We start from the raw sequence: 16,355 nt of genomic DNA, 5'->3' as shown, positions 1-16,355 counted from the left end.
GAACACCTCAGCACACAAATAGAAAAAAAACAATTTAGAATATGCAAAAGCAAAAGAAAACACAAAACTGACAGCTCCTCTAATTTAGCCAACCCATCCATGCTTTTGGCCTTGGCTATCCACAAGTAGCGCAATAAAATCAAATGTTTCAAGCAAGATTGGAGCATGCTTCGCTTTGGTATGACCCCCACCAAGAGGAGTTCACAAGCTTCTCAAAAAGTGAATATAACTCCCACCGAATCACTCAAAATCCCACTTAAATGTACTTAAACATTAGCTTCTCAATAAGTTTCTCCAAAGTTCATGGACAGTTTGGTAATATGGCCTTGAAGCGATAACCCAACAACTTTGAGAGATTAGTAAGAGAAATCTTACAAGCCATTGCAATGAGTCTAAGTTCTTTAGGATTTTCATAAAACTTCCAAGTTGCGTAAATATAAGGAAGTCTTAGGTTGCAAATGAACCCAAAAGAGTAACAAAAGTTTTGATGTCTTTAGATCAAATCCTTTTGAGATGTAGAACAAGTACTATATCTCTTTGCTACAGAGTTAACTTCTCCTAGTAGAGATTGCAAATAAAACTTTTTACAAGTGTGACAAAACTGTTTAAGCATTTGTCTACAAACAAAAATCACAAACTTTTGCTGGATTTACACAAGGATTTCTCATCCTTTGAAGAGAGAGAGCTACCACTATCAAAGGTGTGAACCAAAGAACTTGCCTTCATTTTGAATCAACTAGGTGAAAAAATGTAGATTGCTGATGTGATAGTGTAGAAAAGGGGGTAGGGGCAGACTTGGATAAGGGGGATAGACTAGCAAAAGGGGAGAGAGATGGGGAAAGGGGTAGGAGAGAGAGGGTGAGGTAGGAAAGAGAGGGAGAGATTGAGAGGGAGTAGGGAAGAGAGAGAGTGAGTGAGCATAGGCAAGAAGGAAGAAGGGAGCGTAGATAGTACATGTCACATCAAAAAGTCTATACAAAGGTATGAAGGTGGACTTGTATAGTCTCACTCTACTATATCTCCTTTTTGCCCCCCTCTAGGCCTAAAAATCCCCTAGGCCAAATCAGGGCTAACCCTCACTAGCTTGGCCTGATCTTGGCCTTCATTACAAACATGAAGGCCAAGATCAAGCCAAGCTAGTGAGGATTAGGCATGATTTGGCCTTCATTGCAGATAGGAGACCTTGGACCCTTAACCAAAGGTTCTTCTACTTGAATAGCAAAATTTGAGACTCCATTTCCAATGGCTTTCAATAGGCATGGACCCTTAGAAGAGGAAAGTCAAAAGTTTGTGTTTTTAAAGAAAAGCTCCCTTAGAAAGGCCAGAAGGACAAGAGGATCAACAGCAACCACACGTCCTAAAGAACTATAAACAAAAGGAGCAAACCTTTTACTAGTGTGACAACAAGGGCTGCTAAGAATGTCTAGCTTGCATGCATTGTAAGGTTTCTACCAATGTTTGCATTATTGAAGGAAGCTTCCTAAAGTATATATAAGTTTTAAAAAGCTTGATGTTACATCTTTTAAATACCATTGTTCAGCCAGTACAGCAAGCAAGGCTGCGCAAGGTTCAGGACAATAATTGCAGCCAGCAGGCAGCACCAAGGCAGGCAGAACTGCCATGTGGCAGTCTACAACCACGTCAGGAGCCATCCTATCTACTTCGTGAATGCTATCTGGAAAGAGAGAGAGAGAGAGAGAGAGAGAGACCTGTTGCATGCATAGACCCATCAATCACATACTCGTAGGGGTTTCCACACTATGCCGGATGTGGACACCACCTCATCTTCACTGGTTCTTTGATATATGGTACTGATAGTTGACCTGCTAGAGCAAGTCTTCCCCATGCACTGACTGATTTTACAAGATCAGGTGGATCTCCCAAAGGATGAGAGGAGTCATGGAGAGGCTACCTGTGGCTTCTTGTTTCCACTCCCAACCCACCTGCTGCTACTCACAATCTCAGGGAGGGAAAGTTTTGACACTCTGGCATGAGGCTGACATGTTCCTCTCACAAGCTTTGCCTGCCACATGGACAGGCAAAGACCCATGACCAGGTGGGGCTACAAACAGTAGGTTGGCAGAGATCCAGTCAGCCCAGGAAGGGCTCCAGTAAGCCCAGATTCAGACCCAGTCACTCCTCTTTCTCATTGACCCGCCAGCCTATAGAAGAGGCTCACACCTCCCTCGGAGTCCTATCCTCCAGCATCAGCATAGCAAACAGCAGCCCACCTCTCAATATCATCCATCTCCAGCCCCTCAGCCTCCTCCATGCTCAGTCCACACATGGCCCTAAGCCTCTGCAGCCAGTAAGATTGAGAGGTTCTACATTCAAGATCCAGATGATGTATGTAGAGATGCCAATGCAGCTATCTGAAACCGACAGGTCTAGGAGTTAGAGGCTCTACATTTTCAGGATGCATGTGCCACAGAGGTCTGAGCAGCACGGGATCAGGAGGTAAGAGAAAAACTAGATGGAGCCTGTTCCTGCGTGAAGGCTAGTCCAAATCAGAGGTTGGGGAAAAACCAGGTTGCAAATTTTTGTGGGTTCACGCATAGGCAGTTTACAAGCAGTTTTTGACTGTTTAGAGTCAGATGTTCTGACTCTGCAGCTAAGAGAACTCCCCCATTAGCAATTATTACTCAGGGGAACATCAGGCAACCGTTTTTGAACTAGAAAGCATCATTGCAAAAAAATCTGCTCACGCGAACTTCTGAAATGCAACCCATTCTCTCACAATTTCAAACCAAGTTTGTGGCGTTAACAGGCCCATAGACTGTTGCCCAAATACTGAGGCAACTAAGCCTGAAATGCACACGGGATCAAAGAACAGGATAGCACCACCCAAAAGCTAGAAAGGATAGGAACATATGGGGAAAGTGAGATCGAGAGTTTCCCCTACCCTTGTTCCAAATTAAAGCAGTAGAGATCGTCCAACTGGCTCCACGGCCATTAAGTCCTCTTTCTATGGAAGCTAAACTTTGACAAGTATGACAGAAAACACATCCATAATAAAGGACCTTCCATGCACTTATCACAGGCAAAGCCATATATTAGTGGCACAAGTGGAACACAGAACCCTATAATGCAGATCTCAAGTAGGCGTATACAATCAGAAGGACGCACAGGCCCACTAGGTCATGTACAAACAGCTCAAAAGCAGTGTGTTATCCAAGCACATGGAAAATGGCAAACCCATGTCTGCTCGTAGTTTGGGGCAAAAGGAATTACATCCAATCTCTCCTTGTATGGGATGAGGCTGCAGTATGGTAGCATTTGCTGAGAGAGTCATTCCATTGTGCTTGTTAGATCCATGCTAATTCTCGGATACTTACCATCGTGCTTTATTCTCCTGTTGGGTGCAGTATGACTGCTACTGTCTCTTTTTTTTTTTGCTTTAATATTTATATCGTATCGTAGTCTCAGCAGTATTGCACTTGTTGGAAATTCTCCTCATGATTGACTTCTCTCTCTCCATGATGCTTTTGTTTTCTTCCATCAATCAACCTGCTTTCATTGTCTGGATGTTACCTCAGAACTTGTTACTAATAGAACATATCAGCTAACTTTTGTCATGATTCATGGTCAACTAACTGACCTGCCACCCTTGTTTATCAACAAAAGATACGAGGAGAATCGAGAATTGCAAAAATTCACAAGGCGAGAAAATTTACATTCTATGCAAACGAATCAGTACATATGACGTCATCAACGCCCAACAGTGGGTGTAGACCATAGTATAAAAATATGCTCTCACACATACAAATCCACACACCCACACATACTTTTATACAAATCAGTACAGGCTGAAATTGAAATTCATTCTAGAAATGCTCTTTTCTGTCCTCTGGATGCTGCACTTTTCAAATTCTTGATTTATATCACATCAACACTGTAACCAAATCTACAAATAGAGTTTTTCAGACACTAGAATCCCTAGGCCACAGAAGCCAGCTCAAATTCTCAAACATCATGATATTAGATGAGTGGTGCACGCATGCTGTCACATCCAAACGTAGAACTTGCTCACAAGTTTTAAGCGGCTTGTGTCAGAAGTACATTCTTTTACTTATCACTGTGGAGATTAGTAGATTCTCATTTATGATAGCCTCAATGGACACAAAAGGCTGTTGGAGATAAGACAACCTTTCTTGCAAATCTGATTAGTATGCCTTTATGTATTGTTGGGGAATATGAAAGCAAATCTACCTCTGGTAATAGGCATTAGAACATAAAAGCTTGCCTCTTCTAATGTCCAATTCTAAGAAAGACTAGCAGTATGTGTTCGTCCTCCTCAGAAACGTGTACACGATAAAGGCAGAGACATGGGAGAGAGACCAATGCAGTTAATCAGTTTGCATTTGAAGGCATATAGAAAAATTAACCATGCAGTACGTAAAACAGCTCAAATCTTCAGGATAAGAGAAAAATCCTAAGCTCTCCTCGATCACCTCTGGTGATTCGCATGTTCTTATCCAAGTAAGTAACCTCGAAGTTCCCAGTTCGTAGAGGCCTTAAAAAATCCGGCAATTGGGGTGCAACATAAGGTGGTATTTGAGACAAACCTCCTCCAAACTTTACCGAAGTCTTCTCAAAAGTTATTTTGATTCCCGTGTCCCCTGCCCACATATACCCACAAACATTGATAGAATTGTTCTATCTAAAGCCAACACACGGAAGACCCATGGAAATCAGACACCCTCTTGGGGGTTTTAAATTTCGGTGAGCAAATACGGTAAGACTATCACCTGTCAGTTCAAAGGCATGCGCTAATGTAGCTGTAACCTCCAAAGGCGGTAGGGGCCATGGAGTGCCTAGACGCAAATCAACGATATTGTCAAGCTCCCTGGCAAGTATATCGATTCTTTGATAGACCTATCAAATTACAACGTAAGTGTTCACGAGTAAAGAGCAAAGTCGCAAAGAGGAAAGTCTCCAGGGACGTGATCACAAAGCTGATCGAAATGTTCAACTTACTTGGCCGGGAGTTAGAGTTAGACGACCCAGAGGAGGCCCTGGCCGGCTCCCACCAAGACTGCCGGAAGTAAATGCGCTACTATAAATCAAACGCCACCTGCCTTGTAAGAGGTCAAGGTCCTCGGATAGATTAAGAGCACCACTGGCTGACTCAAGCTGTTTAGCTGCAGAACTAACGGCTCGTACTTCACTCTCTCCAGCCGAAAACCCTCGGTCCAGACCAGCAACTACTGCCTAGAAATGCGAGTTGAAGATGAAGGCTTTTGGCAAGACGTAACCCCTCAATGCGTGGATGCTTATAAACAATCTGCATGATGCAAGATGCAGTCTAGGAAGGGCAAACTTACGAGCAGATGCGTCTTGAGAGAAGCGACGTCTGCTTCCGCATGCGCCACTTCAGCCACTAAAGCGCGAACGGAGCAAAAGGGCTGGCTTCTTTTCCAGTCGTGTGCTCTTGTCAAGGCAGTGCTTGGGAGGAAAACACGCTTGGAAGAAATGAGGTTGCGCTTTCCTCTTTGCAGAGAAGAAGCGATGACAGTGGGAGGAGACAAGAGGAGGAGGTGCTGCTGCTGCTGCTGAATAGTGCCCCCCAAAGCCATGTTTATGCTCTCGCTCTCGTTCGCTACAACTTGAGCACAACAGGATGGGTGCCATATACATTGACAAGTCAATCACCTTTTTGGCCCTAAAGTGAGGAGTTTTGTGTAGATGTGTATTCTTTGTTAGAAGTCGAGGTTAGTGTAGTAGTTAGTAGTAATTGTTGGCCTCGCAAAGGCTCTTAGGGATTGTGTGGATTTTTGGGAGGTGGGTTGGGAAAGTCGGGGTTTGTGAGTAGTCAAGTTGACCGGGTTAATGGGGGATTAGGGTCCAGTCTTAAGTTAATGGTATATAGGAACATTCTTGTAGCAAGTTTCATGCTCAAATTTAGCAAGTTTCTTGCCCATTTTTCTGTGTGTGTGTGTTAAAGGAATGATGATCACTCTAGTTACTAGGCATACTAGCTATGGCGTCCATCCCAACACATCCCTCTCTTGCCTTTCCTCTTGCTCCTGCTCCCCTCTTCTTCGACTCCACCTCCAACGCAGAACCCAGCCCTCCTTCGCGTAATTGTAAGTTCTCTTGCACTCATTCGCCTCAATGCTTTGCTTTCTCTCTTTCCAAGCTTAATCCATCACATTCACCATCGTAACTTTCCGTAATTCATCGCAGTCATTGTGCGGTTTAGTCAACATTCATTTTGAGCGATTCATCGCAATTGTTTTTCCTTGTTTACAAAATCAATTTCTAGCCAAGTGTGGTGGCGAGGATGAACTCTTGACGCTATTGTTTTTTGTGTGGCAACAAAAGAAGTCAAGCTCGTTTCCCTCACTGTACAAATTACTAATACGATAATGCTCGCAACCCCTTTGCACGAACAATTGTGTCCACTAATGTAGAGTGAAAAAGAAAAGAAACCACAAGCATCCGATCATACACTCAAATGTCCGACAAAAAGATCTGCGAACCCTGTAAAACTTGCCTGACTATCTATTATCTGCTCTATGGGACTCCAAAGATCATACTCGCATCCTTCTCTTCGATTCATGGGAACATCTGCATCCTCTGCTTGTTTTGCTTTCTACCTTGTTTTCTCTTCTGCCCTTCTACTTTCCACAACTCCCACAGATGCAAACTCTTCTGATCTCTGTGCAGAGTGTGGTTATCTTCGTGTCCTAGTTTCTAACATCACTAGTTTTCGACAGTTTGTAAATTGTTCCAACCCCTCTAATGTCATAGGATACTCACATCGATGTCTTCATGGAGGCTGTTCGGAATTTCTCCTTCACAAAATCCAACTTCAACCCGAACAAGACCGGCCTTGGATACGACGCTATGATAATTGAACTGCCGAATGAGGTACATGACCTAAACATTTCAAAATCTTCAATGCACACAGTGGATTTACTCTCAAGTGAAATCACGGCCTTGTTTCTTCCCCTATTGCAAGAAAAGATTTTGGACGTATTGATGTCTGCTACAAAGCGAATACCAAGCAGTTGTTCTAGACATGACAATTGGAGCACATTGGATATTGTTGGTGAACTTCAGCCAACCATACCTTCAATCTGGAATTGTAATGGTGGTAAAGGCTAGTGGGCAAGAACCTACATATTCACCGTGGACATTCTTTTTTGTATCTTTCACAGCAGAGATGTGGTGCACCATGATCGGACCGTTTGTACTCATAGGAGTGTTGATGTGGCTATTGGAGTGCAACACTCATCCCCACCAGATAGTCAGATGGTGAGCCTCAACTGCACTCTCAACATTTTTACTTGTGTTTTAAGAGTTAGGTGGGTTCATACTGAACCCTAACCCTTTCTTTCCACTCTTACCTCACATCTCTCTTCTCCTGCTCTCTTACCATATTGCTGTGATGGCTCGCCCCCTCTCCTCTTACCTAGCAACCTCACCAGCTCTCCACTTACCTGGCTGTTGTTTACCTTGCTACCTCACTGTTCTTCATCTTTGGATTCTCTGTGTTGGCTTAGTTTGTCGCCTAGTCTGCCCACTTCTACTTCTTTGCTCCTCTGGTGGTTGTTTCTGTTGGAAGAATGTTTAACTGGGTGGCTTTGCACTGGATTTCGAGTGGACGATCGATTGTCTGTGCCCTTTGCCAGTTCTAATCATTATAGGATATCTGGTTTTCGTCAATACCTAGACTGACCTCCGATTCAATGTCCGCCGACAAGAGTTAGTGATGCCTACTTGAAACGGAACTATTGGAGTGTTTTCACAGGTGTTGCGTTGCCATGCAAGGTTTAGTTTCTCATTTCATTGTTGTGACCATGAAGAAACGACAGTGAAATCAACTATCTTCACCTTGGCTTGCAGATTTGTGTCGTTCTTAGTTATTTCAAGTTAAAAATGTAAGTGGGCATCGAAAACTTACACTGTGTTGTATCTATGTAGGTTAGAAGTGTAAGTGGGCAGTTCGGAGCATGCAAACGGCTAGTAGATTTGTGGACCTTATGCCATGTAATCCTTCTCTTATTTTGAGATCTCTCTACCATTTAAATCTCCTATCTGCCAACGTTGATGGCCGAGGAGATTCATTCCTTGGATTCTACGAGATGATATCCTCGTTCTAGTCTTCTACATAATTTCCTTACGTCTTCAATCTGAAATCCCATGCTTCCCTCATGCAAACGTAAGTTTTGAATGCATTTTGATAAGAGAATGCCTATAAATATCGGGTAGGACTGTGTATCTTTCACATGCAGTCTATGTTTCCTATCGCATCGCTTTGTTTCGAAGATATCAACGTGGACATGGCATATTCTAAAGGTTTGTCCTACAGTAGCTGTCCTATTTCTGCGTTCATCTCTTAGTATCTCTTTATGAGCATTGTTGTAGTCATTTGAGAGTAGTTGTACGTGCACTTAAGATAGGAGTCGTTTGGTGTATCATCGCCACAAATCTTTGTCACTAGATAGATTTAATAATAGACATGTTTTATAGCATTTTGTCGGTGAGATGCTATCTACATGCAATTCTAGGTAGGATATTTGAACTTCTAAGCATTGGGTATTTGCAGTTTATTCGTAACTTTACTTCTATAATGACATGAAAGTATAGGGTTCATCTTTTATGCATTTGCACGCTGTTAAATCTACACAGCAATGTGCTTTCCTACTTATTTCATTTCTTAAGAAATTGTAGGCTATACTCAAAAGTTTCCCGTTAATGTGGTGTTTCAACAGTGCTTTTCAACACTTCCAAACATGTCATACGACTTATTTCGTGCCTATGTTTGATGAAGTTAGTAGAAAACAGTCCTCTTAGTTAGATAGTCTTTCTTTTGATGATTTTATAGCCAGTGGACAGTGTGAACTGGCATAACTAGCATGCTAATGTAAAAAGTCAGTAGACAGTGTAAACTAGCAGTACTGGCATCACTTTTTGTTGTAAAAGTCAGTTGACAGATTAATCTGGCAATACTGATAGCTTTAAAAATTTTATAACAGAATTATATTTCAATTTAATGTTGTTATTTCATATTTCTAAAGCTACTTTGTTGATATTGTCTTACAAAATATTTGTTGATGTGAATGTAGTAGCAAAGAACGAAACTTGTAATTTCATTTGTAAGGCAAAACTTAATAAGTTTGTGGTTAGTTCAAACAAATATAAAGAATTTATATAATGATAAAAATTGTTTTTGAAATTGTATATTGTTTTCCTAGCAGATCAGATTTCAGTTGAGGAGAAAGCAACCACTTTGTTGATCAATGACTCCTCCCCTATTGCAAGTCATAATACCATCCCCTCTGTATTGCATGGTGTTGCATCTCTTTTGGTTGCATCCCCTGCTCCTTCTGTGAGAGGGTCTCCCATCTACAGGTAGTCTGTGAAGAGGTATTCCCCTGATAAGTCATGCAATGAGGATAAGAAGACAAAGGCTGTTAATTTTGTAGGTGAAACATCCAAACCAGTTTTCCTTGTAGACCCCTTGCCACTTTTAGGTTCTCCTCCAGAATGGAATGAAGATGAGAAGCCAGTACCAATATTGCCTTCTAATGATAGGCCATTATTTGTTGAAGAGATAGATTTGTGTATTAAGAATGGAGTATTTGAGGGCAAAGTATTGAATATGTATGTGTAAGAAAATAATACAACGTCTGTGCTCAACAGATAACATGCTCTCGTACGCAAGAGAGAAAACAAGATAGTATGGAGAATCAAAAATTTGATTACTGTAGAACTGATACAATAGATGGCGCTGCCTCCCAACTGTGCGCTCCTGTGAAAGAAGCTTTGATGGCATGCTGGAAACAGTAGAAGACGGAGGCTAGATGCTAAGGAATCACGGTTGCTGTAGCCAGTGATAAAATGGGCTTCACGGGCTTGCTCTTATATAGCCACCAGTCGTAGTCGGTTAGAAAGAGCAACTGTGGGTTGCTTCTTGCTGACCCACGACACAACTCTAGATCCAAGTGAGAAACAGTACCCTGTCACTGATCTCCTGCTGTCACTAATCTCCTGCTGTCCATGTCTCCTGCCCAATCCGAGTCACAGAATCCGATCAAGATGTTGCCCTTGGTATAGGTGATGCCATAATCAAGTGTGCCTTTGATGTATTTCAGCACTCGCATCCCTGCCCTCCAATGGTTCTCCCGGGGCTTATTGGAAAACCTGTTTAGTACACCAGTCATAAAACTGATGTCCAGTCGTGTATTGCACAGGTAAATCAAGCTGTTCTGTACTTCGCTTCGTCCACCAGTGGTGATGAATCCTCATTTGAGAGGGGTACCAACTGTCTTGCACTCAGCCATGCCAAATGCCTTCAGTATCTCTCCAGCATACTTCAGCTATGAAATGAAGATCTGTTTCGGCTCCTGCCAAACTTCAAACCCCAAACAGAAATGCATCAGTCCGAGGTCTGTCATTTCAAACTCTCTTCCTAGCAAATGCTTCGTGTGTGAGATCTTCTCTTCATGGTTCCCTATTATGACAAGGTCGTCCACATAAAGGACCACGATCATACACCTGCCTCGTTCTCTGAAGATATACAAATGTGCATCAGATGGGCTCCTCCTGAACCCGTTTTGCAAAAAGTAGGCATCAATTCACTGGTACCATGCTCGTGGGGCCTGTTTCAGCCCATAAAGTTCCTTCTTCACTTTGCAGACTTTACCTTCTGAACCGGGGATCGCAAAACCTGGTGGTTGTTCCATGTATACCTCCTCCTTGAGATCTCCATTCAGAAAGGCGGATTTCACATCCATCTGAAACACATGCCAACTTCCCTGGGCAGCTAAAGCCAAAACACTGCGAATTGTGGTTAGTCGAGCTGTGGAAGCAAAAGTATCTTGATAATCAAAACCATGTACTTGTGCAAATCCTTTTGCCATGACTCGAGCCTTGTACTTATCCAACGTGCCGTCGGACTTGTACTTGGTCTTGTACACCCACTTGGTTCCGATTACCTTGCATTTTGGTGGTCCATCCACAAGGTCCCAAGTGTTGTTCTTCATTATGGAGGCATACTCCGACTACATAGCCTCCATCCACCTATCATCACCTTGTGCCTCTTCAAGACACTTCTATCATCAAAGCATAGTTGACCAAGTGTTCCTGCACTCTTCTTTGCTCCTCTAATCTCTTGAACTGGCGGTGTTCGGATGGTTCCTCCTCAATGGCTGGAGGTTCTCTGCCATCCAAAAGCTACTTTACCCACTTCGGGAATGCCGTTGCCGTTGTGGTTCTGTAGGCTCTTCTTCATCTTCTTTGTCTTGAATCCTCCCAAGCACCATTGGGGGAGTTCGGTCTGCTGTTGGTGGTGGTACTGGATGGATATCCTGGTCTTGGTTGTCTGGAAAGGAAGCATCCTCTTCCAATTGATGCGGCTGTTCTAAGAAGAGCACATCGTGACTTACAATTCCCTTCTTGGTAACAGGGTTATAGAGATGGTAACCCTTCGCCTCTTCACTGTAGCCCAAGAAAATATACTTCCGGCTCTTCGGTTCCCATTTGGTCCTGGTAGCATCAGGGACATGCACAAAACAGTCACATCCAAAACTCTGAAATATGCAGCTGAAGGTTTCTTACCAGAAAAGGCTTGCAGTGGATCCTGTTCACAGCCTTCGTGTAGCTACGATTCAAGATGTAAACTGCAGGGTTACATGCTTCAGCCCAGAAAGTATTTGGCAAATCTTTCCCTTTCATCATACTCCGGCCCATTTTGCAAAATGATGGGCATCTTGCGTTCTGCTACTCCATTTTGTTGTGATGTATGTGGCGGGGGTTTCTGCCTCTTGATTCCGTGACTTTTGCAGTAACTTTCGAATTCAGTTGATGTAAACTCTCCACCTCTGTATGATCTCAACTTCTTCACCTTCCTCCCCGATTCTTTCTCGACCATTACATGCCATTCTTAAACCTACTGAAAGCCTCGTCTTTCGTCTTCAGGAAGTATATCCATATCCTTCTACCGTAGTCGTCGATCAGCATCATGAAGTAGTAGGAACCACCCAAAGCTTCCGTCTCCATCTTTCCGCAGAGGTCCATGTGAACGAGCTCTAGAGGAGCCTTTGCCCTGCTGGCCTCTTTAGGAAAGGGATGCCGATGCTGCTTGCCCATCATGCAAGCTTCACATACATCAAGCAGATCTGAAATTTCTGGTAGGTCTGCAATCATTCCACTTTTATGCATCTCCTTCAGAAAACTAAGGTTTAGATGACCAAACCTCTCATGCCACAGCTTAGTGTTCTTCACATCTACTCGAGCACTGAAAGCTGAGAGTTCTAAATGTTATTGCGCCGTGTACCTTTACCAACGACCTTTCCTTGAAGATCTAGGATCTGTGCACCATTCTTATCGAATTGAACTTTGAGATCCCGATCCGTGATTGTGAAAACAAACAATAAGTTCCTCTTGATATCTGGCACATAAAGAACATCGGATAACTGTTTTACAACTCCATCTGACTTGAGAGCAATCGTACCTTTTCCTTTTGCTGGACATTTTGCATCATTGTCGACTGCTACCAGGATGTCATTCCCTACCGGTTGTAGAGAGGTATACCAATCCTTCCGATTGGTCATGTGGCACGATGCACCACTGTCAATGATCCACGATTCATCCGCAGGTACATGAACTGCCTCCATGCAAATCTCCTCAATTGCGATGAACAGCTCTAGGCCACCGACCATGCAATAGAACCGGTGCGCAAAACAGAGCAACTTACCTACGGTTTTCGTTCGGCCCAGAGCCATCCGGGATCATCAAAGGCTCCAAACAGGCCTCGCAACTCGAGAGTGGGCTGCCCCAGGAAATGCTCCATCTACCCTCAGTGCGGTCTGTCAAGGGATGCCTTCCCACACTTACATGTAGCCTAGTTGGCGGTGTGCCAACTCTATCTAAAGCCATCTAGCCATCAGGCCACACGTGGCCCCCATCTGGTGTCCAAACCAGGACCTACTGAATAACCGAGCTACTCAAATGCCTTCTCCTCATATGGGGGGCTTACAAGTAGAGTTAGCTGGTTCCCGCGTAGTTACATGAGAGGAGCATTGATATCTAACAGTATGGTACTTATATGTTACAAAATGTCATGTACCCAAAAGCTCTCAAAGTTGACCTAGTAGATAATAAGGGCATTGGATGCATAACTCTACATTTAGATGAGGTTTACTATGTTGATTTTATCAAGACTTTGAATGTTGGGGATTATGTCCGTGTGGTAGTCTCTCCACACATACAGTTCATCACAAGCTGCATATAAAGAAAATGAAGTCATTATAGAAATAAATTGCAACAAGTTCAACTTCAACCACAACAATCTCCTAGAAGAGGGAATTAGCATTGACAATCTAAGAAGGGTTGACATCTTTGAGCAAAGTGCAAGCAATCAGGTAGTACACAATATATACAACACTTATGATATTGGCTTAAATACCACTCAAAAAAAATCCACGTGTAGATAACTTCTTAATACCCACAAAACAAGTCATTCTTCTCCCAAATGAGGAATAACACATGTGTATTAGAAGCCTTAACAAAGAGCAAAGAGATATATTTGATGACATCATTCTACAAAAACGGGTCCAACCTCAAGAAAAAATAAACTTGTTTCTTACAGGTGGTGTTGGAACAAGGAAAACATATCTTCTGCTACTTCTTGTTCAAGGATTGCTTAAGCACTACAATCAAATCATTATATCAAACAACATCAATTTGCCCAAAGCACTATTACTTGCATACATCGGCAAGGCAGCACATCACATCAATGGTATAATGATACACTCAGCATTACACCTTCCAATCTATTTGCAAGGAACTAGGAACTAACATCTGAAAGCAAGAAACAACAACAAAGAAGCTTACACTATCGACATAGACCCCTGTTGGACACCAATACATCAAATTGCAAAGGAAGTGCAAATAGGTGCTTCAAAAACAAGCATTCTAACAAGAGAGCAATTCCCAATACAACCTACTGCAGGGTGCACTATCCACAAATTGCAAGGTCTCACAATGGATCGTGCGGCCTTATCCCCTCAAAAAGTTAGAGGCCATGGGTTAGCTTACAATGCAATATCAAGGGTTTAAAAAATAGAAAACCTTTACTTGCTAGAACCGATTAAACTTTCACATGGACAAAGATGTTCAACAAGAGATGGAAAGACTTAATACAACAAAAAGATGGCACACACTAAAAGAAGAGAACAAACCAAATTTTGATTTCAATGTAAACATCCAGCCTTTAAACACAAGATCACTCCAAAATACAAACTTGACATAGAAAACACTGGGCAACTTATCAACATCCTCCACAAAACTAAAAAACATTATGCAAAAATATAATTTCAAAATGCCTATTCAAGTACCAACTACAATATACAGTAGTACATTAGATCACATATGGACAAACATTTCAATTGAAAATACAAACTTTGGAACATCATTTGCTTACTGGATAGACCACTCCATTACATATCTTTCCACGTAAGATATCAAGAAAATACACCCTCAAATTTCCAAAAGCTTCCATATGTAGGGCCTATGTGTCATTGACACCTTGTTTGCTTAAGTGGAGGCAAGTGGTAAAATTCATTGGTTTTGTTGTCCATTGGGGCCTTCATGAATGTCATGAAAGCGACATGCTGATTCCACCGATGTTGAAAGAGGTGGCATGGACATTTGACATTTGCAAAATTGAATGGCCTCTAGCAAAGGTCTGCCTTATGTTTGCATGTGGCTTTCAATGAAAATTCGGCCTTTGAGCCTTCCTCCATCTCTTGCTTGATGTGCAGGAGTCTCCCAAGAGTGTTTGGTGTTAGGATGATGGCAATCGGTAGACTTGATATAGATTGGAGTTGTTCAAATTTTGTGCTCGTACTGCTTCCAATATTCTTTGCAGTGCCTCCTATTTACACAAGGTAGCCTATGGAAGGTTTAATGCACATGAAGCCACTTGAAAGCTTGCTTCACACCTTCAAAGAATGCTAACAAAAGTGTAAAGTTGTGTAAGCATAAAACTGTGTAAAGCTGAGCTAGTGTGTTTGAATGTCACAATTCATTGTGCCCCAAACCAATGAATATTGGAAAGAAGAATGATGCACTCTTCAAAGGTATGCTGGGAAGCTTCATTTGGTGTAGAGCATTGTCTTGAAGACTCCATTGAAGCGACTTTGGCATTCTTGGAAATAAGGTCGGTTCTCCTACACCTTGTCGCTATGCAAGAAAATAAGAGCACAATATTCTTGGCCAACACAATATACTGCACTTTGTCAATTTTTACAAACCTTGCATTCTCCCATAGTTGTCTCATCTCTTTCTCACAAATCCTCCATTCTCCCACAATTGTAGGTTTGTCGCCTCAACACTGATGTTGTTTCAGGGTAAGTATCGATCGTGATCCATTTACTTTCATGTATAATTAAAATGTCGCATGCAAATATTCTTATGGTTGCTTCGTTGTTGCCATCAAGTTCCACTATAGGTCTGACCTCTACCCTGACAATTGAGAGTTTGTCTCCACAATTCCCATGATATCAACATGCTCAAGAAACGAATGCTTCTAATCGGGTGTCGATATGGCTCAATTGTGGGGAAGACGATCAGTCGTCACTGTGCGTGTGTGTGTGTCTCTCTCTCTCTCTCTCTCTTGTAGTTGGGCTTCAACATCTCTTTCCCTCTCTCTCCCCCTCTCTCTCCCTCCCTCCCTCTCTCTCCCTCTCCCTCTCTCTCTCTCTCTCTCTCTCTCTCTCTCTCTCTCTCTCTCTCTCTTAGTTGGGCTTCAACTAACTTCTTTGATCACCTAGATGCAACCCAAAATATCCTTATCTCCTTTCACACTCTAGACCAACTACAACTTCAACATTGCCATAGCTGAGACTGTCCAACCACTTCAGGTAGCACCACTAGGTTGTTGATGCTCCAAGGTGACCTATTAGCTTAAAAAAACCTACCCTAAGAAGCTCCTTCTCGGGATGTCTATCTGTTGAATTTCGCCTTCAACTTGAATTGACGAGGTAGGCACTCAAAACAAAATAACATAGTAGACCTAGAATATCCCTCAAATGTATAGAATATCATAATCATTCTGGTGTTGCCCCTACTTCTCCTGATCCTCCTATTTCTTCGGCTAGTTTTCCCTCTTCACCCGTTCCTACTGTTCCCAGTCAAGTATTTCCATTTTTTGATGATCAAAGGATTTTTGTATGGCAGTAGACCTCCCTCTCTGAGAAATTTCTCCAACTAATAGCTCTCTCTAGATGTATATAATTATTTGATATATTAATACAAACCCTCATTTTTGGGGGGAAAAAAAGTGCTTTCGCCTCCTCAAAGCATATACTACTCTGAGTATATGCTTTAAGTATTATGCATAT

General features: G+C 42.4%; 1 protein-coding gene across 1 annotated transcript; it reads right to left on the bottom strand.

The window, feature by feature from the left end:
* Positions 1-4,354: 4,354 nt before the first annotated feature.
* FIB4 (Plastid-lipid associated protein PAP / fibrillin family protein) lies at positions 4,355-5,648 on the bottom strand. The gene is made up of 4 exons (XM_087371666.1): positions 5,325-5,648; positions 4,978-5,211; positions 4,749-4,875; positions 4,355-4,619 (listed from the first exon to the last, which is right to left on the bottom strand). The coding sequence occupies exons 1-4, from the start codon at positions 5,574-5,576 to the stop codon at positions 4,414-4,416; spliced, it is 819 nt and encodes a 272-aa protein (XP_087227792.1). The 5' UTR covers positions 5,577-5,648; the 3' UTR covers positions 4,355-4,413.
* Between the last annotated feature and the right edge of the window lie 10,707 nt (positions 5,649-16,355).

This window comes from Dipteris shenzhenensis, chromosome 33 (genome assembly GCF_047967505.1).
Source record: "Dipteris shenzhenensis isolate YYH24624 ecotype China chromosome 33, Dip_SZ_1.0, whole genome shotgun sequence".
Classification (NCBI taxonomy): domain Eukaryota; kingdom Viridiplantae; phylum Streptophyta; class Polypodiopsida; order Gleicheniales; family Dipteridaceae; genus Dipteris; species Dipteris shenzhenensis.
This window is presented reverse-complemented; position numbering and strand designations above follow the sequence as displayed.

Bases quoted from the DNA above. Each gene is read 5' to 3' on its own strand.
- FIB4 (XM_087371666.1), bottom strand. From the start codon at position 5,576: ATGGCTTTGGGGGGCACTATTCAGCAGCAGCAGCAGCACCTCCTCCTC. The intron at 4,876-4,977 runs GTAAGTTGAACA...GTAATTTGATAG, and splicing joins TAACTCTAACTCCCGGCCAA to GTCTATCAAAGAATCGATAT. The intron at 4,620-4,748 runs GTGATAGTCTTA...ATATGTGGGCAG, and splicing joins GCATGCCTTTGAACTGACAG to GGGACACGGGAATCAAAATA.